At 44.8% G+C, this 26,935-nt stretch overlaps 1 protein-coding gene across 2 annotated transcripts in view; it reads left to right on the top strand.

Annotated features, from left to right (window-relative positions):
* TMPRSS15 (transmembrane serine protease 15) overlaps positions 1-26,935 on the top strand; it is a 1,488,231-nt gene that overhangs the window by 489,134 nt on the left and 972,162 nt on the right. For both annotated transcript variants that reach the window (XM_085623059.1, XM_085623060.1), the window contains exon 8: positions 19,985-20,093. In XM_085623059.1, the coding sequence (XP_085479185.1) occupies positions 19,985-20,093 (109 nt within the window). The remainder of the gene's footprint in view (positions 1-19,984; positions 20,094-26,935) is intronic.

Here is a 26,935-nt window from a genome sequence, read left to right as displayed (position 1 = left end):
TTTGATGACTATCGGCTGGAACTGACTGTGCAACAAGCATTTTCATTTTTGTATCTTTCATACGTCTTTGTTCGTGTTCTTGTTCTTCTCTAATTCTATTGTGATGATATTGTAACATCTGTAGCATCTGTGATGGGGTATTACCTTGCCAGGTACTTTCGAATTTCAATACTCTATTCTTGACTTGTAACAGAGAATTTTCAACTAATTTTGTCACAAACAGATGTGGGTATGACTCACTACTGGCTTTTATACCACTATTTATACCAAAACATTTTTCAAATCGGGAATAGAAATCACTAGTGTCTTCATCTGGTTTTTGTTTACAGGCTGAGATTGCACCCCAGTCTTCCTTTTTCGTAGTCAATAAACGTGGCAGTACCTGTATTAGTAATCCTGCTAGTGCTGTAGTCTTTTCCCCAAGCCCTGCTCCTGCAGCTCGGGCCTTTTCTTCGTTTTCTAATGCTGACCAATCTATCTTTTGGTCTCCCACCTCCCATTCTTTTTCTTTGAGTTTTTCATAAACACCGGCGGGTAATAGGACTTTTAATATTTTCATAATGTCGGGGTAGGTATACTCTCCCATGAGTAACATGTCTTTTATCTCACGGTGGAAACCTGCTGGGTCCTTGTCATGGCTGGGTACTACTTTCTTCATTTCTAATAATTCTAATTTAGTTATAGGTGTGTACACAAATACGCGTGTAAAATTATCACCGGCACCTCTAATTGGGTGTACTTCGCGTAACGGGTTCTGTCTATCTATGTGATACATTTTTCTTCCCATAATGGGAACTGGAACGTGTTCTGGGCATACGAAATTTAAATATTGGTTTCGGGATTCTAGTATTTCCTTAATCAGATCAGTACCTGACCCTCTCCATATATTCGTGAGTAGTTCTGTCAATATGTCAGGTAAGGGTCCTGGATCGGAGTGTTGGTTTTTATATAATATAAGGAGGTGTTGAATCATGTATATACTAGCTAAACGCTGTTCATATGGGTCTAGATTCAGAAACGTGTGTGTAAGTACATCATCATTGTAGTCACTGGGACTGTCAGCCCATTGTACTGCTGACCTGGCTAATTCTTGTTCGTCCATGGAATCGAGCATGTGGTACCCCCTTCGATCTCGGAGTAATTTATCAGCGGCTTGGAATAGGTGTTCAGGGGATTTTGTATTTAACATAGGGTTTGGAAAATGTCTATTATATTCTGGACGTACTGGACGTACCGGATCATTAAAACCTCTGGTATTATTATGGGGTCTTCCTCTACCTACATAAGCTATCGTTTCTACTTGCTCTGACTCTTGCTCCTCCTCTTCTCTGTTCAGGTTAGCGGCGTCTACCTCTAATCTTTCTTCGTGTATTTGTTCTACTTCTTTGCGTATCTTTCGGTACATAGCGACTATACATAACTGTTTATCATGTCTCCCTTCTGATATATGCTGACCCCAAGTGACAAGTTTTTGCATTTCTTCCGGATTTACCCCAGGCCGGTCTTGATTTCTGATTACACAGTTTATGAGGAAACGTAACAGTTGTCCCTGTACCTCCGCTTTCTGGTACTCCATGGCTCTGCTAATACTTTCAGGACTTCGCCCTGACTGGACAAAGTGATACATATTTTCTAAATGTGTAGTCATTCCTGGTAGCTTCGTTAAATATATTGCAGCTCGTCGAATACGTAATGATGACAGCAGCATTTCGTCCCGTTTACCGGGCACAGGATCATATCTACAATCTACTAGAAGTTCCTTAAGCATGTCGGGAGTTGCTAGTTTGGGCGTACGTTGGAGGGCTAAATCTCTAAGAGTCTGTTTATTTCGCGGCGGAGTGGCAAACATGTCGGTCGTACCTCCTGTAGCACCGTCTGAGGTGCTAGGCACGAAAGGATTCGTTGGGCGTAGGATAGATATTGTAGATGCGGGAAAAACTGTAGAGACGGACGGGTCTGTTGGAACTTGTGTAGGAGTTTGTAATTGCGGGGATACAGACGGATGCTCTTGGTGTTGAACACCATCGGCAAGCGATGTGGGTGGTATGGCATTAGCATACTCGGGAGCTGCGTCATCCAAATAGGACGAAAGAAAAACGTCCTTTGCTGTTTTGGGATGTGATTTGGGATGTGCTTTTATCGGAAACAATGGAGGTGGCAAGTCTTTTGGTATTTCCTGAGTAGCCTTAGGTAACCCTTCGGCCAGAAGTGGATACATACCATTCATAAGGGCGTTTCTTTGTCTGTCTACTTGTTCTGATTTTACTCGGGTACCTTCCTCAATTAACAGATTCTCTCGGGCTTTATTTGAATTCTCCTTACCCTTATCTTCCTGTCTGAGTGCTTTTTCTGTACGTCTATATGATTCTTTACGCCATAATTCAATGGCATCTTTCTGTGACTGTCTGGCTTTCTTTTTCCATAATTCTTCTTCTACTCTCATGATGCAATCTGCATCCCAGGTCCCAGCTGCGGGCCATCTCTGACTCTCTGGTAATTCTTTGGTGTAGTCCACTCATAAATCAAGAAATAATACGGCATCTAGACCATGCTTATGATACATAAAGTATCCTGGAGTATCCCTAGGTGGAATGGGAACAGCTTCTTCGAGTACACCTTTTCTAGTTTTGATCTGTCTTAGTTTCGAAAAGAGCGGCATTTTTAGATCTTGTTTCTAGAACACACTTTATACAAGGAAACACAATAATGAACAGTCATTCACACCACAATATATAGAACGTATTTAAAACCTTTAACGTTTAACAGTTTTACGAACAACGATAACTAATAGAAAACTAGTTACTGACATTATACTGACACTAGATGATACTTATTTATATGCAAAACATACTATATATACTGCTAAACAGTACAGATACACTGCTGAAACAGTGCAGACCGGATTTGTGTACCCAAACCCGTCTTGACCGGCACAGACTATGTGCACGTAAAGTGCCTCCCCGGTAATGGTACTCACCGGGTAGCTCGGAACGGAAGGCCTCGGAACGGAACTGAAACTGGACCGGACTGGACTCGACTCGACTGGACTCGGAACTTCGGAACCTGGTGGGACTCTGTATACCTCGGATCTTGCTCTCTCAGCTAGGCTCTGGTCGGGATACTTCGCACTTCTCACCGCCTCGTCTGGGTGTTGATCGCAGCCTCAGTCGTCCCCGCTTGGCCGGAGGGAGATACAGGAAATCCTGCGGGTACGCGTTTTTTATCCGTTCAGCTGTGGCAGGAGACCGGGCCTGCAACGCACCGCCGGCGCGTGAGATGAGAAAGTGTCCCTATTCGGGCGCCAATTTATATGGTAAATATTTCGTTACCGGTACTATTTTTTATGCGGTAAAATCTATCAAGAATAGTTCAGTAAATATAAGAGGCAGAATCTGTGGTATTAGAGGATTTAAAATGCTTTATTCCTATAAAAAGGAAGACAATTCGAATTGTGGGCCTTCTGTTCCATCACCACGAAAGTTCAGGAAGGAAGGGCGCATATATTATTGACAGGTAGGCAGTTTTATAGAAAATACATTACAGTGAAACAGATGCAAGAGGCGTAACAGCTGATAAAAGGTGCATACGTAACTAATAGAGGGCGTAATTCAAGAAACGTCACTAAACATGATGTCACAAGTGGGTGGATCCATAAAAGAATCCTGCAATATCAGCAGAAATGTTTGGCAGAGATGCGCACGCAGCCGCATGACGTGTGATTGACGTGCAACTAGAGAGTGAAGGGGACTTGACATTTAGTTCTACGTGTGGAGACAGAAGTCTGGGGTTATGTCAACCTAATCCCAAATCATATCTAATATCCTATGTTTAAAGAACTGTGTTATCCAAAAAGAGAGGTCTCTTAGGATAGAATCTTATTCTATACTGACTATACTGACTGTTAGTGCGTGTACAAGCGTCTAAGTGTCTACACTAGATGCGAGGGGGTAGGAATATTCCATGGTAACGGAGCTATGAATTACTTGCATGAGGACAGCGAGGCCTGGCCCCTTTGCACGGTAGCTGGAGGAATGTGTACCTAAACTACTAGACAGGAATGCATCGGATGAGGAGCGAAGGAGATAATCTCGAAGGTGAAATACAGTTTTTGGCAGGCGACAGGCTGGATCAGGCACCGTTAGCCGCGCAAGGAGTAAGACAAAGTTCATGGTCACAGATGCAGGCTCAGACTGGAGCTTTTAGAGGCAGAAGGCAGGAAAAGGCTTGATGACAGAATTCGGGCCTACTCGCCTGAATCTGTAAAATGTGGAAAGTGAACCATATAAAGTCGGTGGCCTTTCATACTTAGGAATGGAATATCTGACCCATTCATGGCGGATCTGAAAGAGGACATGTTGACGATGGACGCACATATGTTTGCGTCTTCAGAACTGGAGCAGGAGGGAACATACATGTACTTATAGCATGCACATGGAGCCGTTGGGGTCTACGATAGGGGACATAACTGATCCCAAAATTCATATTTCCTCAGGGCGGCAGCTTTCAATGCACTCTGCTTGCGACCTGCACCTTTACTTCCACTAATTGCGTTATAACGTTACACGTTACGATGCTAATAAAGTAGCCCACAGCAATTGGCACCACTGGTGTTGTAGTTTGTAGTTTGTAGTTTATAGTTTTCATCTCCAGCACTATGAACTCCACCTGAGTAGTTTTCTAGATGGATAACCATGGTAGCACGAATTTCACTATTGGATGGTTGCCCACCTTAGCCACTCAGCAAGCATCTATGTCGAGCCCTTATTTTGTTCCTTGTATTGTGTTCTTTTTCCGTCTTTTTTATTTTAGGTCTCGCAACAGTGGGTCCACTCCCCTTTGGGACCCGATAGACCCTCTTTGGTGATGTACTAATTTTACTGTCACCCACTATGTAGTAGAGATTATTTTGAGCACTCTCTCACCTGGTCCTGAAGAATTGCCACCGACCCGTTTGGGCACAGGGCAAGAAACATGTCGACCTTTTTACTTCCCTGGGGAGCATTATAATCCCTTTAGGGTTCACCTATTTTAATTAGGCTGGTATACCACCAGAATAAAATTGTTCCTTGATTGGCAATACCATACCTATTTTAACCCAGCACACCACCACTCACTACACTTGTTGCACCTACCCCCACGCACCCATACGGCTGTCTCTAAAAAGATCTCCGAAAAAGAGACCCTTCGCGGGAGCCCGTCGGGCATTGCAGCACCGGCCCGACGAGGAGCACAGCCCTATGCTGAAGCATGACACCTTGCTAGGTGTGTGAGGGCGTTCTATAGAGACTAATCGCTCTCCCCCCCCTCATTTCCCGAGGAACTGCACACCTGGTTTTTGATTATACATTTGGAGCACTGTGCAGGACCTCAGTACAAAAGCTCTTGGTTCCTCCCCTTTTTGTAACAGAAATTACCATATAATGCCTTATAGGAGCATAGGTGTATTGGTCCCCTATAATTGAGTATCTGATTTCTATTCTACTGATGTATGGTGTTGCAGGTTTTCTCTTCTTAATATAACTGCTCCATATGTTTGCCCCTGATGTTTTGATGTATGTTGTGTTTCTTCACATTTCCAGGACTGGCGTGGTGTGACCAGTAGCAGTGATTTACATATGACCTAACTGCTTCATATTTCTGCCTGACATTATGTTATGTGTCGTTTTATACCTTGCAGTGATAGGATAACCAGTATCATTACAGGATCTGCATATTATGTACAGTGTTGGTATTTTTATGATGTTTGCAACATCTAAGTATTTACTTTATTGCATTAGCTGTGATGTTATGATAATTGGCTAGATGGCAAAGTGATTTATTGTAATATATATGGTAGATTTTTGTTGTCTTGGTCTTGTTTGGTTTAGTTAAAGATACTTTATTTTTCTAAACTGGTGTGGTGTCCATTTGTGGTATTTTCACTGTTTTACTGTATGTTTGGGTACAAAAACTTTATACGTTGCCTTTGGGATAAACCTGTCTGCTCGTGCCAAGCTACCAAGGGAATGAGCAGGGGCTCTCTAAAGAGTGTACTCCCCTACCCTGACTAGAAGGAAGGGTCCCTACTTGGACAAGGTGAATACCTCTGCCAACTAGAGACCCCCATTTCTACCAGTGGTGGTCAGCTGTGATGATCTAGACTTGTATTTGCACTTGACCCACCGTTGCTGGTGTACACTACTGGTATAGTGCAGACCATTAAGCAGCCACATATTTCTTTTTAAATGTATTCTGGTGACAATCCATAGTTGTATTTCTTCCAGGTGACCCATCAGAAATTGTGTTTCAGATTGTGAAGTTGTATTCTTACTCACTGGTTAAATTGAAGCAAATCAGCCAGGATCTTGGTAGCCGGTGAAGAGCTCCTGGAGCAAGAGGGAGCTGTGAAAGGCATTGATTGCCCTTTGGTCTACAAGAGAATTGGGATGGGATGAGAATGACCTTGTGGAATTTGAGGAACGGTATGTAGCTCATGGACTAGGCTTGCTGAGTTGAAAGTGACAAAGCGATACCAAACGGGGTGATGGATGGAGCGTTTGAGCAAATCAAACACTCACCCCCAGTCAACTGATCTAGGTTTAATCCATCATCATTCTTTAGCTCACTCCACCACCCCAGTTCAGACATGGCCATATGCAAATCAGTCTGACCCTGTGCCTCATGGGAACAGTCCAGCCCGAACTGCCAAGCCATGTCTTTCCTGGACCGGAAACAAGCATCCTGGGACCGGTTTCGGGTTCATAACCCTCATCAGCCAGGCTATCTTGAATCCAGTGGCAAAGTGAGCAAGGGACCCACGTCTGGGCATACCCTGCCAACTTAGGGCGAACAAAGCGATACCAAAGGGGATGATGGACGGAGCATTTGAGCAAATCAAAAACACTCACCCCCAGTCAACTGATCTGGGTTTAATCCATCATCATTTTTCAGCTCACTCCACCACCCCAGTTCAGACATGGCCATATGCAAATCAATCTGACCCTGTGCCTCATGGGAACAGTCCAGCCCGAACTGCCAAGCCATGTCTTTCCTGGACCGGAAACAAGCATCCTGGGACCGGTTTCGGGTTCATAACCCTCATCAGCCAGGCTGTCTTGAATCCAGTGGCAAAGTGAGCAAGGGACCCATGTCTGGGCATACCCTGCCAACTTAGGGCGAACAAACGGATACCAAAGGGGATGATGGACGGAGCGTTTGAGCAAATCAAACACTCACCCCCAGTCAACTGATCTGGGTTTAATCCATCATCATTCTTTAGCTCACCCCACCACCCCAGTTCAGACATGGCCATATGCAAATCAGTCTGACCCTGTGCCTCATGGGAACAGTCCAGCCCGAACTGCCAAGCCATGTCTTTCCTGGACCGGAAACAAGCATCCTGGGACCGGTTTCGGGTTCATAACCCTCATCAGCCAGGCTATCTTGAATCCAGTGGCAAAGTGAGCAAGGGACCTACGTCTGGGCATACACTGCCAACTTAGGGCGAACAGATCGATACCAAAGGGGATGATGGACGGAGCGTTTGAGCAAATCAAACACTCACCCCCAGTCAACTGATCTGGGTTTAATCCATCATCATTCTTTAGCTCACTCCACCACCCCAGTTCAGACATGGCCATACACAAATCAGTCTGACCCTGGGCCTCATGGGAACAGTCCAGCCCAAACTGCCAAGCCATGTCTTTCCTGGACCGGAAACAAGCATCCTGGGACCGGTTTCGGGTTCATAACCCTCATCAGCCAGGACTGTTCCCATGAGGCACAGGGTCAGACTGATTTGCATATGGCCATGTCTGAACTGGGGTGGTGGAGTGAGCTAAAGAATGATGATGGATTAAACCCAGATCAGTTGACTGGGGGTGAGTGTTTGATTTGCTCAAACGCTCCGTCCATCATCCCCTTTGGTATCGCTTTGTTCGCCCTAAGTTGGCAGGGTATGCCCAGACGTGGGTCCCTTGCTCACTTTGCCACTGGATTCAAGATAGCCTGGCTGATGAGGGTTATGATCCCGAAACCGGTCCCAGGATGATTGTTTCCGGTCCAGGAAAGACATGGCTTGGCAGTTTGGACTGGACTGTTCCCATGAGGCACAGGGTCAGACTGATTTGCATATGGCCATGTCTGAACTGGGGTGGTGGAGTGAGCTAAAGAATGATGATGGATTAAACCCAGATCAGTTGACTGGGGGTGAGTGTTTGGTTTGCTCAAACTCTCCGTCCATCATGCCCTTTGATATCGCTTTGTTTGCCCTAAGTTGGCAGGATTTGCCCAGACGTGGGTCCCTTGCTCACTTTGCCACTGGATTCAAGGTAGCCTGGCTGATGAGGGTTATGAACCCGAAACCGGTACCAGGATGCTTTTTTCCGGTCCAGGAAAGACATGGCTTGGCAGTTCGGGCTGGACTGTTCCCATGAGGCACAGTGTCAGACTGATTTGCATATGGCCATGTCTGAACTGGGGTGGTGGAGCGAGCTAAAGAATGATGATGGATTAAACCCAGATCAGTTGACTGGGGGTGAGTGTTTGATTTGCTCAAACGCTCTGTCCATCATCCCCTTTGGTATCGCTGAGTTGAAAGTGACAGCCTTGATGGCAGAGTCCAGCTTAGATGGTGGCAGCAAAAAAGCAATCTCTGATGCAGAGGGAGAAGTACGCGCACGCAGGGACTTGGTGCCTAGCTTCAAAGAGAAGGTTGACATACACTAGGGGATTTCGGTTTATGAGGTAGCCCCAGTGGTGCTTAGGGGCCATAAAATGGATTGAGAAACTAGCAAAGGGAATCATATTACTAGTGGAGGGAGGGACACTCTACTGACTCTAGATAAGAGGTGCAGAGAGAGGGGTTCCACATAGTATAAGCCCTGGTATGTGAGTATTGAGACCGCCTTGAAGAGTGTAGGTTGAATGACAGAAACAGTCAGACATTGTCTCACTAGGCTCAGGAGGGTGATGTGAGGTACTCTTGCAAGGCACTGGATGGTGAGGTGAATGGTAGCATGGTTAATACATGTTAGGAGCTGTGTGACTCAATTGCTGGAGAGCATATGTTCGGTCCCTGTTTTCCATAGCTTTATTATCACCCAGTGGAGTGTGAGTTCTCTGACCCCAGGGAGTTTGCACTGGAGGGGGGCCTTTTGGTGCATTCCAGAGAGTCGGAAGGAGCTTCTGGAAGTGATCCTGAAACAGGTGGCTCGGGTTTTCCCCAAATGAGAGAGGTAGGAGAGGTTTATAGTGACACAGATAGGTCCATGTGTAGTAGGATTGGTGATGGGCCCCATGTCCTGTCTCTGAGAAGCAGGAGTGGGGGTGGGCTGAGTCCCATGGTGCCTGATACCCACCCCAGAGCCTGGTTGGTTCCACGAGTGAACACCAGTAGAGGGGCCTTGTCTTTACTGGACAGTTATCCACCGAGGGGGATCCCATAGTGTCAGGAGAGCTTGGGGTCAAATGTTGTCCCCCAGTGGGAGGGTGCATATGTCTAGAGAAAGGGATGAGGGGGGAGACCGTCCCCAGGGGGAGGGCCAGTGGGTCAGGGTTTGCCAGCTCTGAGGTTAGAGCACCCCTGGACAGATCTTTGTGAGGCTACTTCTGGCCTGGGGGTCTTCATGCCCTGTCAGATAGACAGGAGGCTGGAGACCTGCACCAGGTAGACTCTTGCACAACTCCTGAGGAGTATGTTTCCCTTGGGGGGCTGGTTGTGCTCCCCCTGAATTCCTGGCTTGGAAGGCACAGGACCAGCCTAAGGGTACAGACTCTGGGTTGGAGGGCCAGGTGCAGGGTGTACTCAGTTTGTTTTCTGGTGGAATCGCTTGGGGTGGGAGGATGCAGAGCCCCAGGAGGGTAGGCAGGGAGAGGGACCCCTCACCCCTGACCCCTGTCGAGTCTCAGGGTTCAGAACCTAGGCTAGTGTACCAGTTGTAGGATAGCACCCCTGAACTAATGGGAGAATTATGCAGGACACCTTCCACAGGTGCCCTGACAATTCTGGAGTTTTGGGTACCATTCCAGGTAGGTGGGTGCAGAGCCCCAGGAGGAGGACTGGGTGTGGGAGAGCCAACCCCAGTCTCATGTCCAGCCTCAGGGTACAGACCCTAGGCTGGAGGCCAGTGTCAGGCTGCCATCCCCGACCTGGCAGGAGGGAGAGTGGACAAAGGGTGCCAGGTTCCAGGGTTTACCACCTCCCTCTCTCTGATGCCACAGGGGTTAGAGAGACATGGGAGGCATGATGCCTGGCTCTTGTCACTGACTGCTGTCAGTGGCCACTGTGGCTTGCTGTCTTGGTGGACAGAGTTGCCCCTAGGGGGACAGGAGTCACACCCCAGGGTTGGAATGGGCCTCACCACTGTGTTGGCCATGTGGGTACTATCTGCCTGCTAGGACACGTCTGTGAGCAAAGTAAGTTTAGGACCGGCACTGCACAGATGGGGTCTCGAGTTGAGAAGAAGGGCTCCCCATGGGTTAGCTTAGTGGGACATAAGAGTATGGCAGAGAGATCAAAATGGGTTCAGATAGGCGTGGGACTAGAATGTGTCACTGCTGTTGCGGGCCAGGTTCCATGTTCTATTACTCCAATCAGGGAAGTCCATCAAGATATTGATTGATATTCCCTAGCTTTAGGCTGGTGGGGGTTGTGTTAGACCTGGCCCTTTTTGCAGGTTTTCCCCACACGTATAGCCTTTTGCCTCCTAGTTTTCTGACCCTGTTTTTGCTGGCATTAGGAGTCGGGCACTTTACCACTGCTGATCTGTGCTAAAGTGCATATGCTCGCCATGTAAATTGTGATTCTAAAAGGTTATCCGTGATTGGCATATCTGATTTACTTGTAAGTCCCCAGTAAAGTGCACTGTGTGTGCACAGGGCCTGTAAATAAAATGCTATTAGTGGGCCTGCAGCACTAATTGTGCCACCCACACAAGTAGCCGTGCAAATGTGTCTCAGACATGGCACTTCAGCATCTGCATGCACATTTCTTAAATACCTCGTCGACCTGGCAAGTACACCCACTTTCCAGGCCCTAGCCTTCCCATTTCTCCTATGTTAGACAACCCTAAGGTCGGCCCAAGTGAGTCCTGTGGGTAGGGTGCAGTGTATATGAAAGGTAGGACATGTACTGGTGTGTGTTACATTCTGATAGTGAAATACTGTGCATTTAGTTTTTCACTATTGAAAGGCTGTCTGTCTAATATGTTAACATGGGAGCTACCTTGTAACACCTTACAAGTGTAACTTTTCATTGGGACAAGATAAAGAAATTGAGTTTAGGCTCTCTAAACACAGAACTTATTAACACACCTTTTAGTAAAGGTGATTTTTAAAATGTGTGTTTGAAAATGTATCTTCTAGAAAGTGGGTATTTTCTTGCTTTACCATTCTGTGTGCCTCTGCCAGTTTGTGTAGTCACCGTTTGGTTTTGGAATGACAGGGGGTGGGGATGGGCATTCACTCTAGACAATCACAAGGGGGGCTGAGGTGTGTCATGTCTCTCTTGGGTGATTCATAGCTAAGCTGAATAGACATGTCTGCATTTGGGGTGGTGGGAGGAGTTGTCCCTTGCAACTGAATGGACTTTGGCTGCCTTTCACAAAGCTGCCTCCACCTCATGGAGTGAACTTGACTTGAGCCAGGTAGAACTGGTTTATGTGTGCAGCAGATACTTTTCTTTCTGCTGCCTTCAAAGCGACACCAAATGAAAATATTGGGGCTATGGTACCAGAATGTTAAATCACTTCTGGAAACAAGAGGACCGTGCCAAGAAGAAGAATAGAAGAGCTGTCAGGGAGAGTACTGTCCTTTTTTGTGCTGTTGCTTTGTTGGGTTGGCCTAGAGTTGCTACTTTTGTCTTTGGGCAGAGAAAAATAACTGACATGTTTTACCGTGCTGTGGTATCCTGCTTGAGAGGATGTTCAAGGGCTTGATGCAGAGCATGCCTCCTGTTTGAAGTCTCAGGGAAATCAAAGACTTCAAAAGGGTCCCTTCTGAATTAAAAAAGAACATGCCTGGAAGGAGAGCTGGGAGAGCTGTGTGTTGAGCGCTGCTCCTTGATGTGTGTGGTGGGTAACCCCGCAGTTGCTGCTTCTGTCTGTAGCAGGAGAAGGATTGGAATGTTCTTCATGTTAATAAAAAGAAGGATGCACGGGGAGTGATTTATTTACTGGTGTTCTGGGAGAATCCCGGGATCGCTGTGTAATGAGTGCCCTGATGTCACTGACCTCGTGTTGAAGTTAGCTTGTCCCATTTGGTGAAGCATGGAAAAGCGTGTGCTAATGACCTGGTGTTTTTGGGGCCAAAGTGTAGTGTGCGCTGGAGACTGCTCCTCAATCCTACCAAGATATTATGCCAAGACATGGAAGTACCGAGAGAAAGTTAGGAACACAACCCCTGCAGTGATCCCGGGCTTCCCCTTTGACTTCAGATCTAGCCTGCCACAGCTGAGAAAGGAAACCCACAGGAGTGGTGAGAACAGGGCTAAGAGACTTCCGCCGATGTCAGTAGTGGGTGGGGTTCTGCCCCCCAAGAGAGATCGCACTGCGTGCCGCCTCAGCCCGTCTTTGCCAAAAGGAGAAAGCAGAGGAGCTTCTCTGTCATCTCACTGTCGGCAGGGCTTGGAAGGGAGCCCCGCCAGCATTGTAGAGCTACTGGGAGCCTGACAAAGACTCGGGGCAAGTGAACACCCTCTGCACCAGGGACCAGGAGGCTTGCTAGCAGCTGCTAGCAAAAGTGGATTGTGTGGACCACTTAGGTCTCCTGCGTGGTCCTGAAGCTGGCCCCCTCCTATCCTCCCTTTGCTTTTATAGCACATACCTCACGGGGGAGCACTTGATCTGTTGTGGCCATAGTGGATGCAAGCCCATGACATGGACCCTGCTTAGGAACTGGCCGCATCCAGGGAAACAACACTATATTGACTGTTGTAGGTGGGGAGGTGGCCTGGTATCCATATAACACCTGATAGGAGTGCAAGTGTATTTGCGCCCAATAATTGAGTTGGTGATTTCTATTTTAATGATTTATGGTGTTGCATGCTTTCTCTTCCTAATCTCACTGCTCCATATTTATGCCCCTGATGTTGTGATGTATGTTTTTTTACTCACATTTCCAGGGCTGCCATGGTGTGCCAGCAGCCATGATTATGCATGACCTAACTGCTTCATATTCCTGCCTAAAGTTATGATGTGTGTCGTTTCATACCTTGCAATGATAGGATAATAAGTATAATTTCAGGATCTGCATATTATTCGCAGTGATGGTATTTTTATGATGTGTGCAACATATAAGTATTTACTTTATTGCACTAACTGTGGTGTTATGACAATCGCTTGGGTTGCAAAGTAGTTCATTGTAATATGTATGGTGAAGTTTTGTTTTCTTGGTCTTGTTTGGTTTAGATATACATACTTTATTTTTCTAAACTGGTGTATCGTACATTTGTGGTGTTTTCACTGTGTTACTGTGTGTTTGGGTACACATTTCCTTTGGGATAAGCCTCTTTGCTCATGCCAAGCTACCAAGGGGGTGAGCAGGGCTTATCTAAAGTGTGTAATCCCCCTTTCTTGACTAGAAGCAACGGTCTCTACTTGGACAAGGTGCTCCCCTCTGGTAACTAGAGGTCCCCATTTTTAACAGCCATGGAATATATGCCCTCAATTTCAGCAACAGAACAAAGCAAATGAGTATACGTGGGTGTCCTCCCCTGAGAATCTTTTGTAAAATTGGATTGAAATACTACATTTGTAAGTGCAATTCAAACATAAATTTGTTAAAATGCCATAGGCTTTACAATGACTTTCATTAAATATTTAAATATTCAAGTACAGTCATAGTGTGCCAAACCATTGTAACCTGATTCTCCCCATGAGTTGACCTTATTTTTTTCAAAATTAGCTATGGGTGCCACATATGTTAATAATTACCTCCATTGTACAAAAGTAAGCATTTTTTCATGAGTGCCCTCTCACGCCAAGAATATCATAGAATATAACAGTGCCAGGTTTTTGCCATTATTGCCATCTAGAAAGCATGATTGACCTGTATGTCAAATATTACCTCTAGTAGGTCATGGCCATCATGTTCTCATGATCCTGCTCCCCCTTTGCAGCACCTCCCCTAGCATGCCATAGTTTTCTTCCCTATTGCTGTGGACTACCTACCATAGCAAAGTGAGGTAAATTCACCCTTCCAGCTGATTTTCAACTCTTTTCTGGACCCCATTTTTGCTGGTACTAGGAATATGTACCATATAGCACAGTGTGTGGGCTTCTGCCCTAATATGGTACTTCCCTGTAAGACCACAGTATATGTGCTCCATCTGGAAGGAAAGGATCAGGGACTCAATGACTCCTTATCTCTGCTAGGCACCAGGCCAAGTGGTTGGCTTGATGTTTTCCTGCTTCCGGGGCTAAAAAAAACAGAAGGGTTCTTTACTCAGTGCCCAGGTCATCACAAGAGACTGGAACCTGCAGTAGCCCTGTTTGAAAAAAAAGCTGATGCCTAGAAGCCTGCCCTGAGGACTTGATGTATGTAGTACCATAATTAACTTTCCGAGCAGTTGGAGAAAAGTGAACATCAGTAATTGTTGCCATCTGGAGGACTAGGGCGGGGTGCTGATGCTTGCTCAGGCAGGTTGTTTTAAAAATGGGCAAGAAAACCAGATGTGTCCCTCGTGGTGTTTTTGCTATACTGGATACAGGTTTAGTAGGATCTCATGTTAAAAGTACCTACCCTTGTAGAGCTTTCCCCAGCTACAGCTTTCATCCTTGATCAGCTGGAGTATTTGGAGAACCAAAAAAGTACAAAGTCTGAAGATAAAACCTTGGACTGGGATGAGGCAGCAAATGTTTCCCAGTGGCCATGAAATCCAGCTTTGTTTTGCTCAGAGCTTTTGGAGCAAAAAACAATGTCTGCAGTGGGAGCTCAACAATAATGTATATGACACCGAGGGACCTTGGCGAGCTACAGCTTTGGTTCTTGTCCCATTGGAGGATTTTGAATTCCATTAAAAGATTAAATCTCATAGTATACATGGTGATGACTTGCTTTGTGTTTACAATTTATGCTCCATAGTGATCAGCTTGTAATAATGCCTAATTCCTGTTCAAATTTGAATTATATTTTTTCAATGATGCTCTTATTTATTTTGCTTTTTGATTCTAAAACTTAAAAAAATCATGAGTCTTGTTCCCCTTACAGGCTTTTAATAATTCTTATATCTTTTTACTCACACATTTGTATCTATATATCTAAATTGATTTGGGTTTTTTATTGAGTTTTTTTCTTGACTTTAAAATTGTTGGTACTGGTTGAACTTAACACAGAGTGCTCTGGGAACTACCTGCAGCATGAGCCATTGGTAGCAGGGATTGAGCAGTGATTCTCTAAAAACAGAGTTTTGGCCTAATGTCATTGAGTTTATTAAGCTGGTAGCGTCAGTCCTTCCCAAATTAATAAACCAATTTCTGACTCCATGAATATGTCGGCGCTCACGTTTTGTGCTGTGTGAATCATATGCCAGGAATTGCCCAAAGTATGCTGGGGCCTGTATTTTCTCCCAGGTGCTCATTATGTCAAAAATTGCCTCTTGTATGCCAGTACCATAGGTGTCCCATTTGAAAAGTATTACCTACAGCTTTCCAGTGCCTGAATTTTGTAATGGATGCCCCATGTGTCAACAGTTACCTCCAGTAACCCGGAGCTGGTATTTCGCAATGAGTGTCTCATTAAGTGAAGAAATACCTACTCTCTGCCAGGGTGCTCACAAACATAACACACACACATGTACACAAACACATATTCTCAATCATTCACGCACAATTGCATTCATTTACCCACTTAGTCACTCACACTCATTCATTCCCACTCACTCTTAAACTCACTTGCACTCACTAATACTCCTTCCTTCTCACTCACACTGTTACACTCAATATTCTCACTCAGTTGCACTCACTGTTTCCCTCATTCACACATTTTTACTCATTCATTTGAAATCAAATTCAAAATCACTAACTCATTTTTTTTCACTCACTCTTACTCACAATTATTTGCACTCACTTTTACTCTCACTTACTTATTCTCACTTTCTCCTCATTCATTCTCACTCACAATTATGCTCATTCAAAGTCACACTCTCAATCACACTCTTGTCTACTTTCACTCACGCTCATTCATACTTCCACTATTGCCCAGCCTCATGTATTTTCATTCATTCAATCTCACCTACTCCCACTCATTTCTTCTGACATTCATTTACTTTCACTCACAGGCATCTTTGCACACTTACACACATACACCAACACAAACTCACACATACAAATGCACATGCTCTATCATACACACACACAAAAGGAGACGCTCACACACACACCATTTAGAAGCACCTTTTTTCTTGAGTGAGCATGTGCAGGTCCCTTTTCAGCTCTGGGAGCTCCAACGAACCTCTGGGCTGCTATACAGCTGAAACTGAAAGCTCAAACATCCAGAGTGCATGTTCTAACTTACAACCTCTTTCTATTTCATCCATCCCTTTCCCAACTAAAGCAGCAAGGCACTACCTTTACAAGTGATGCTACAGCATGTCACAAATGACTGGACACTGAGGCATGGCAGGCCTATGAGGCTAGAGCTGGAACTGACAGCCATGGACAGTGTGTCAAATGACAGGTGTATACATGTCTATTTACCTGCATCAGACAGCTGCCACTACCTACCTGACACTGCTTCTTGACCCTCGATCACATTGAATATCTGCGTTTTATTGTACTGATAATGAATAATAACCTATTATTCCGCATTAGTATAATACATATGTGGAAGAAAACAAGTAAGGTGGAGCCGCAATAGAAGTAAGGGTGAGAATGTCTTCTTCTTAGGGACATTCAAAATATGTGAATAGATGCATCCAGGTTGTGGTGCCATGGAAAAGTACACTTGATCATACATTTGTTTAATTCTCCACAAACAAATGCCTGCTAGTACTAAACAGTTCTATATGTGTCAAGACCACAGTGCTTTTATTCAAACCTACCTCTATCGGACCTTAATTGATCAATTATATTTTGTATTTAGGTATAAGCTTGTAAGGGTTTTAACCATTCAGCACTGCTAGACTGGTAGGTCTGTAAAGACCTATATATAATCTTGTCTTTAATTTCCTTGTTACAGTTGAGTTGTGACATCTTTATCCACTTGTAATAATTAAAAATGGCATGGGTGTTCAACTGCAATAAGTTTTTACAGTTGAGTTCTGATGTCACAGTTTTGGCTGCCAGAACCAACAGCCAATGAGAAAGGCAGGTCACATAATTTGAGCTGCAGTTTAAACAACAATAAGGGGAACTGACTTTTTGTTCTTCTGAATCATTAAAAAAAAAAAAAAAGTGATCAGTGTAAACGATATATATTTAAGTTAATATGTTTATTTAGTGCAAGCTATAGTTTATTAGAAGAAGGATAAAATCCCAGCATGGTTCTACATAAACTGAACCAGAATATTGTGTTCACTGATTTATGTTAGATTATCATGTATTTTTTAAAACAATTACTACTGCTTTTCGGTATGTTTAATTTCACACTAGAGATTCTGTTGCATTCTTCATTTTGGTAATGAACTTGAAAAAAAAATCACCAAAGTGGTTTGATGGAAGGGTGATGGTGTGATCATGTATTATAAAGAACAACCCTAAAGGCCGTCGGATTCATTCCTCTGTGTGGTCACGAAACTGGTTGAGGCTTGCAAAATTACCGAGGATTATTTGTACCATAAAAATGATAATCTATCCTGTATATATATTCATACTCCATCCTTCCCTCATTTAGATTGTAGGTGGGACTTGATTAGGCATAGAAATGGGAAGTGTTTTACAGTTTCATTTCATGTAAGATTTTCCACTGAGCCGCTATCAATGTTCAATTTTGCATAATGCAACATTAACTCAGCAAGTTTTCCATATGAAGTAGATAGGGTTCAACACCCAGCGCCTCTTTCGAAAGCCTGTACAATATTGTTATGGAGCCTCTGCTCTTCTGGTCTGCATATACACAGGCTGCCTCATTTAAAACACTTGCGCTGATTCCCTTTCTCTACAAATACTAAAGAATAAGAGCTATTTCTTTCTCCTTTATAAGCCGCTATAGTTGCTAATCCCAACTTGTTTTTTGTAGCGCTTTGCAAGGTTTAAGCTTCACCAAACCATACCTAAATGGTGTCCCTCGAACAGTATTTTTTAGAGTAATACATATGGCTGATGTAAATGTACAATAAGACCAACATGTGACATTCCATGTTCATGCCACTGGAGCATTTCATGCAACAATTTACCATGGCTTTTCTGAAAACTTAAATAAGCCAGCCAATGTCCCCTCATGTTATAGGAGGAAAGTGTATTCTGTGAGACTTCATGACAGTTTCACTGGGTTCAGAGTCTCAATAGCAGAAAGAAACAGTCCATAAAACAGAAAACCCCCAGTGATACAACATCGAAAAAGCGACAATGCTATACATGTCTCTTCCTCTTGGCACAAAGACGACAAATCAGGAGTGTTGGTGAGATGTGTTTGGGGACGTGTAAGACACAGCTGAAAGAAGATTTCAGGTGGCCCTGTTCCAAAATTCAACTGATACCTGTCCTCCTTTCACCCTGCCACACCACTTTCTGTGGCTTCCCACCCTGTCTGCCACCTGAAGCCATGATCTCTGAGCCAAGAGCCGGCCTGGTAGAAGTGAGTGTCTCTCAGAGTGGTCTGCGATTTCCTGTGAGCATATTTTTCAGAAGGAATATGCTGCACAGGCAACGAGTCCAATTTTCCCACCTCTCTCTGGCCTTTTGAGAACTGGAAGGTGCAGAAAAAGGTGGTTGAAATGGAAAAACGTCATTGGCCATTCCACCACTGTGCTTGAGTCTCTTGAGAATGGCTCAAAGCGGAAGAACACCTGGTAAGAAAGCATATCCCATGGAGTCGTCACAATAGTGAAAAAACACGGCTGTTATGTCACATCAGTTAATTAAGTTGTGTGCAATTACAATCTTCTTTACAATATATGAGCATTGTTCTCATGTATTTATTTGGAATCACGGTAAGGGATTCTATTTTCCATTGATCGACCCAATAAACAATAGATGGTTTTGTAGTACGAGAGAAGAATCATCAATGTTTATTGTGATGTCTATATACTGGAGTGAGGAAGAAAGAAAGGGGCATATTATCAAGCCAATTATCGCCACTTTAGTGGCTGTTTTCGGCCGAAATGCGACGATAATGGCATTGCACTATTAGCAAGGACACGCTAGAGCGTGTTTCCTTGCCTTAACGCCTGGTTCCCCATCTCCTCACCTCGCATCGCTAATGAGATACAAGGTAGGTGTGCCCCTCACAACTACATCATAAAATATCAGTAACGGTGCTTCGCTGTATTTACAACGAAGCCCCGTCCGGTTTAGCACTGATTTTTTTTGCGCTAACTAGGCCTTAACGCTGGAATTTAATGTCTGTTAAATTCCAGATTAAGGCATAGTTTACATGGGGGGGGGGGGTGGATTGTGTGGCTAAGACCGGGGGGGGGGGTGGATTGTGTGGCTAAGACCACAGGCCCTATCATCAAGGATATCGCCGCTTTCTATGGAACATCACTGGAAAACCAGCGTTGTTCCATGGAAAACAGCGATATCGCCTCTATTGCTGGAATTTTTATCGCCTCGGTGATACGCTTTGTTAATAACCGGGTGAAAAATTCCAGCGATAGACGGCGATAAAATGAAAAGTGCTAAGCGCGCTTTGCCATATTTATCGTCATCTATTGCTAAAATGCCCCAAAGTTCGCAATATTTTAATCAGATGTGATCTAACGTAATCTACGGCGGTGTATGTATTCTTGTTCATTTAATGTCAATTATTTTGTTATCATCAAATTGCCTAAGTAGAAAAAGAATGTAAATATGAACGATCAGAGAGCGAGTTAGTTCAATAACAGATTTAAAATTCTATATTTTTACAGCTACTGCGTGTGATAATCAGTTTCTACTGACTGGTTTGTCTGGTTCCTTTCAATACAGTAATTACAACAAACCTCAGGACACAAGGAAGGTTTGCCGCTGGATAATACGGTAGGAAATATTTTATAGGCCTTTTTCATTTTTAAATGCATCAACCTACACATGTTCTTCGTTCCAAATAATTACACGTGGTTTAAAAATCTGCGTGAGAGCGTGTGCGTGTGCGCGCGTGTGTGCGTGTGTGTGTGTGCTCCTGCGTGTGACATGTATTCTGACGTGCCACCAACATTCTGAAAGGAAGCTGCTGGTCTCCGTGAAACGCATCAGTGCTACAATCCAACAAATTGTTATGTCTCCGATGCAGTGGCAGCAGGAGTAATAACTTGGCAGCCTGCCAGAAGTGACCTGATCGATTGGGCGCCTTAGCACAATACCCGCTTCTGCTGACAATAATGAGCCGGCTGAAGTCCAACCTCCATTCTATTTTTACAGCCAGTGTTTAACGTTTACTTTCAGCCTCCTACAAACTTCGCCTCTTTTCAGAGCTGTGAATGCAGTGGAGCTACCTGATATAAGTTACTCAAAGATATTCACAGCAATAAAGTACTCGTCTAAAGTGCCTAAAAAAAGGACTTCCAAAAGAAGACTTTACTTATATGTATATATCAAACGGCTGTTATTCTATAGTCTTGTGGGTCGTATACCATCATACAAACTACCTTAAAAGCAAATGTATTTCTTACATTGACTTTTTGAAGTTTAGTGCGATTCTGATATCTAAATGTGATTTAAGTTGTGTGCAGTGTTATCAGTCCATCAGTCCTGTATTGCTATATCAAGGGTATTTGCCCTATTTAAGAAAACTCTTATACTTGGATTTGTAATACCAAGCCCCAGCAAATAACAGAGAGGCCCTTACTATCACTCTTTATAATAGGAAAATATTATTGCTTATTTCCACAAAGTTGTATCAATCTTTCGGGTAGCCTTCCAATCATACCATGTATACGCATTCATGTAGTACGTCAAATTATGCTTTTGTTCAATAGATTTGAAGCGTCGGATCCCAAAACATTTTTACTGGAGCTAGTTCATATCCGTGCTGATAAATTTAGACAGTGCTTGATGCAAACACCTTTTACCGCCCTTTTCTGTTTGCGCATATTTCTTTTGTGGCGTTGTTGTGGTGATGTTTTCTGTTGTAATTTCTGCTACAGTGATTTTGTGCTAAAGTACTGAGATGCAATATTGTTATGTTCTGCTGTGGGTGTTTTGTCCCATCCTCTTTTGACTGTTTTGTTGTGTTCTAATTGGTTGAAAGGGCTAGGGTTCTGATTGGTTCTCAGGGCTAGGGTTGCTTTTGGACTTAGGGCCTAATTACAATGGCAGAAGGCCCGCTACCGACAGCCTATTGGTGGCGGGCCCTCCGCCATCGTGCTGCTGTTTCCCCCCCACCAAATTATGATGGCTGAGGGAATCATTGGTTAAGTGCGGCGGTCATAAAGAGTGCCTGCCACGGTTCCGACAGGCGGTCAACATTGCGCCCTGCAGGCACCGCCGTAGGGATTATGATATCCCTTTCCTCCGTTCGTTTTGCGGCGGACAAGCGGCAACAAAATGAATGGCGAAAGCAGATTTGAGGGCTCATAGCAGGCCCCCCTTCATCTCTGGGCCTGGGGCAAGGGCACTGGAGGGCATCTATGGTGCCCCCCTTTATATCCCTTCACCATGTGGTAGGCACGGCATGGTGCCTGCCACGTAGTGCAGGGATATGCAAGTGCCTTTTTCTGGCCATTGCGGCGGGGCCTGCTGACTGCATCCCCACCGCAATGTTAGATATAGGGCCTGCGACTGCCGCAGTGGTGGTCGCATCGTAATGCGGTAGGTGGGTAGGCCACCTCGTAGGCTGACGTTCCCACTACCGCAATGATGGCGGTCAGAAAAAAGCCCGACTGCCATCGTAATGACCCCCTTAGTGCTTAGGATTAGGGTTCAGAATAGTTGATTGTCTAGGGTTCTGATTGGTTCCTAGGGCTAGGGTGTCTATTGGACTTAGGTCTTAGGGTTTGACCTCTGATTAGCTGATAGGGATATGGCTCTGATTGGTTGAGAGGGCTAGCGCTGTGATCTGTTAATAGGGGGAGGGCTCTCATTGGCTCAAGGGTTAAGCTCTATGGTTCCGATTGGCTAGGGTTAGGTTCCCACTGGTCAAAGGTAACCTGATAACCAGGGCTATTTAACCGTAGGGCTCAGAGGGTCTTAGCCCCGGCATTAAGTCTAAGGGTGGAGAGGACAAGGGCAGTTGCCTGTTATGACCTGTTCGGGCCAGGTTGGGCCTAGGGCCAGAAATACTGTCCTTTTTCAACATTACCAGCCACCCCCATAACTTATCTACATCACTAAACTTGCAAACATATTCTCAGCAAATGCACACTGCTCATTCACAACAAACATACTCAATCTATAATTCAATCTTTCAGAAAACACTCCACAACACCACAAATCACATCCATAGACATTTCTACACCAACTGCCACAGAATGGCATATTTACTGTCACACAAACCACTACTCTACCCTATACCCCTATCAAACACACATATCACCAACACAACACAAAATCCCATTACACATAACCTTAATATCCTCAAACACACCCTCTTTTTTTCATTTTTCACACAAAAATCAGCTTTGCCCTCTACGTAATCCCAACAAACAAAATTCCTGCACAAACAACCATTGACCCAACCTTCTTTCATATCATCCTCCAAAGAAATCTCACTTTTTTTTACAAAAAACACATAAACTATTCCATAAAAGCCAAACGTAACACTGTTAAGTTTTGTTAGGTGGATATGTATGATGCAACATATCACCTGTGAGAGTATAAAGCTGCTGGAGCAGGAGCATGGTCTCGGCAGTGCTCCTAGTTAAACTGCTAGGTCGTCAGCTTCTCCAGAAAGTTGAGGAGGGGAGTAGCAGTTCTGATGTGCATAGGAAGTTTGTTCCAGTTGTTGGTGATGATTAAGGAGAAGGTGCCTTCTGTCTTCTGCCAATGTGCAGGATCTGTGTGAGGGAGTAAGAAGTGGAACATAGTTGTCTGGTGGAGTGGTAGAGTTGGAGTTATTCTTTGAGGTAAGCAGGTCCTATGTTATGGAGGGCCTTGTAGAAGTTGAAGAGCAGCTTGAACTTGCAGTATTTTCTGGACAGGTAGCCAGTGGAGTTAAGTGAGGTAGAGAGTGATGTAGGTGTTTCATGGTGGCATCTAGGAGGAGTCTGGCGGCAGTGATTTGGATGGTCTGGAGTCTTTGCATGAGATGACTGGAGAACCAACATAGAGTTTGTTGCTGTAGTGGAGTCTGCTGGTGATGAGGACTTGGGTGACCATGCATCTTGTGTGCGTGTGTAGCCATTTGGAGATGATGTGGAGCATTTTAAGGATGTGGCAGCAGGATTCAGTCACAGCATTGACCTGTTTGTTTATCGTGCACTTGCCATCCAGGACAATGATGAGGTTTCTGGTGTAGTGTGTGGGGGTTGGTGTGGGACCCAGGTTGGATGGCCACTAGGAGGAGTTCTAGATGGAGGCTTGGATTACTGAATATCAGGACCTCTGTTTTGAGTTGAGGCAGTTCTCTTTCATCCAGTTGGCTACCTTGGACATGCAGGCAGTGAAGTTGGTCCTGGTAGTGTTCGCATCCGTGAGAGAGAGTACGAGCTGAGCATTGTCGGCATGGGAAACAATGTTGATGTCAAGGGTTCTTTTGATGTGTGTGAGGGGCCCCATGTATATGATGAACAGGGTTGTGTCCAAGGAGGAGCCATGGGGGACCCTGCAGACTAGCTTCTTGTGTTCAGAGGTGAAAGTGGGGATTCTGACTCATTGTGTCCTGTTGGAGAGAAAGGAGGTGATGCAGCCCAGTGTGGACCTTTGGATACCTGAGTCCTGCAGTCTGGCAAACACTCACACATTTTCTTGCTATACATTCCATCACAAAATACAGACAAACATTCACTCATACCCTCATGCCCACAAAAATAATACACATCCTATTCCAACTTTGCATTCAAAATTTCAAACATTTACAGCACCAATCACAAACTCCACCAATACACAACAATATTAATCTACTTGACTTTCTTCCATGCATAATTTAGAATCTTAAAAAATAACCCACATGTTCTACCACCATCCCTCAAACATACACCTTCCACCCTCAACATATGAAAATTATTTAAACAACACACCTCTGTTGACAACTGTGCATATCCTTTTCTATTAAACATCAAGCCTACACCACAAAAAACAACTGCATAACCCACCACCTCACTGTCATCCACTATCCCCACCACCTGCATGCACAGATCCAACAAAATGCCTTCTAAGCCTATTGGAGGAGGATAACCATATAGACAAACACTATTGCTATACAGTTAACAACATCACAAATAATCCACCTACTAGAAGCTACTATTAGCTCTTCAGCTATATTTGAGGTTTGCAGGGGCTTCTGGGTAGGAAAACGTTGGGGGATCCACGCAAGCCATACCTCCCTGGACTCCCCAGGGTGTCTAGTTTTCAGCAATGTGTGGGTTTGGTAGGTTTACCTAGATGGCTGCCTGGGCCAAAAAACCCAGTTCCCCCCTTGAAAAATCAGGTTGTTTTGTGATAGGTAATTTTGATGTCTCCACAATACGTTTTGGGCACTTGCCTGTCACAGGTACTTGGCTCACCCACACGAGTGAGGTACATTTTTTATCGGAAGACATGGAGGAATGCTGAGTGGTAGGAAGTTTGTGTCAGCCCGGTGATCCCACAACTTTCCCACACAGAAATTTGAGAAAAATTGGATTTTTTCAGCTAAATTTGGGGTTTGCAGGGGATTCTGGGTAGGAAAACATTGGGGGATCCACGCAAGCCATACCTCCCTGGACTTTCCAGGGTGTCTAGTTTTTGTTTAAATGTGTGGGTTTAGTAGGTTTCCCTAGATGGCTGCCAAGCCCGGGGCCAAAAGCCCAGGAGCCCCCCCCCTTGCAAAACCAGGTTGTTTTGTGATAGGTAATTTTGATGTCTCCACAATACGTTTTGGGCCCTTGCCTATCACAGGTACTGGGCCCACCCACATGAGTGTGTTATGGGGTGTTTCCTGTCGTGGGCGTATGAGTGAATGCCATTTTTATCAGGAAACTGGTGGGAATGCTGGGTGGTAGGAAATTTTTGGCGGTCCGATGATCCTACATCTTTTCTACACAGAAAAGGGAGGAAAACATGATATTTTTTAGCTACATTTGTGGTTTACAGGGGATTCTGGGTAAGAAACTGTTGAGCGATCCACGCAAGCCGCACTGCCCTGGACTCCTCTAGGTATCTAGTTTTCAGAAATATGGGGTTTGGTAGTTCTCCCTAGATGGTATCTGAGCCCGGGACCAAAAACACAGGTGACACCTTTGAAAAACCAGGTAATTTTGTGATAGAATAGAGGACATCTGTGATTTTGGTCCCGGGCTTCCAGACATGCAGGGAACCTAAATAACCCAGACATTTCTAAAAACTAGACACCCATGGGAGGCCTGGGAGGTATGGAATATCTGTTTGGGAATGTTGTGGGATCATTGCACTGCACACATTTTATACCATTCAGCGTTCCTCTCAGTCTCCCGATAAAAATGTTATCTTACTTGTGTGGATGGGCCAAGTGCCTATGACATGAAAGGGCCAAAAATGTTATTAGAGATTGAGGGGGGGCCCAAGGCGAGTCTAGAAGGGCCATTTGTTTATATATCTTTTGGCTGACGCTACTTTAGGCATTACTGGCAGCCGCATGGATGGGGGCGGTACAGCGGTGTAATGACCCGAGCTGAATTCCCAATAATCTGCAGGAATTCCACACGCCTAGCTGTTGGTTTTTATATAATGAACCGGTTAGATATTGACCTGGAGCGATTCCTTCATCGCTGACCTGTTACCGCACTGAGGGTGTACAGGCGTTTGCCCAGACCGATATTGAGGGTATTTTAACTTGATTTACTTATTTTTCACGTGCACTTATTGTTAAGAATTTGGTCCTGACGAAGCGCCACCGACCTCTCAGGCGATAGAGGCGCGAAACATGTTGGCCTTTGATCCCTGATCCATGGGCAGATTGTGCCTTCAGGGTCACAATTTTTTAGCAGTTTAATTCTGCTCAGGGTACATCTATACAAGTTGCTGCATGATGACCCACCATGTTTTTCACTCACTTGCACGCACCTTTTTTACCCTCCATACAGAACCCACTTTCCACATACCCACATGCACCATCCGGCGGTTCCAAAAAAGATCTCCGAAAAAGTGACCCTTCGGGGGCCCGTAGGGAATTGCAGCGCCGGCCCTACGAGGAGCAACCGCCCGATGATGAAGCATGACACCTTTCGGGGTGTGTGAGGGCAACAGAGGACATAGAGTGGTCCTCCACTTACCTGTGTGGTTCTTCAAACTAGGAACTCTTTCACTCCTCATTTATTTTTAAGGGCTCAGGTGACTTTTTGCACCTGCCCGCAGGAACTTTGTCCTCCTGGTAATATGTACCTAGTCTTGGGAGCATGGACACTGGACCTTTTTGTAGCTCCTAGATCCCCCCCTCTTTTTGTGTTTGATATCATTGCACTGCACACATTTTATACCATTCAGCGTTCCTCTCAGTCTCCCGATAAAAATGTTATCTTACTTGTGTGGATGGGCCAAGTGCCTATGACATGAAAGGGCCAAAAATGTTATTAGAGATTGAGGGGGGGCCCAAGGCGAGTCTAGAAGGGCCATTTGTTTATATATCTTTTGGCTGACGCTACTTTAGGCACCCACACAAGTGAGGTATCATTTTTCTCGCCAGACCAAGGGGAATGCTGAGTGGTAGGAAATTTGTGCCTGCACGGTGATCCTACAACTTATCTACACAGAAATGTGAGGAAAATGTG

The sequence above is a fragment of the Triturus cristatus genome, chromosome 8 (assembly GCF_964204655.1).
Source record: "Triturus cristatus chromosome 8, aTriCri1.1, whole genome shotgun sequence".
Classification (NCBI taxonomy): Eukaryota; Metazoa; Chordata; class Amphibia; order Caudata; family Salamandridae; genus Triturus; species Triturus cristatus.
The sequence above is the reverse complement of the archived record's forward strand: the minus strand, read 5'-3'. Positions and strand labels throughout refer to the sequence as shown.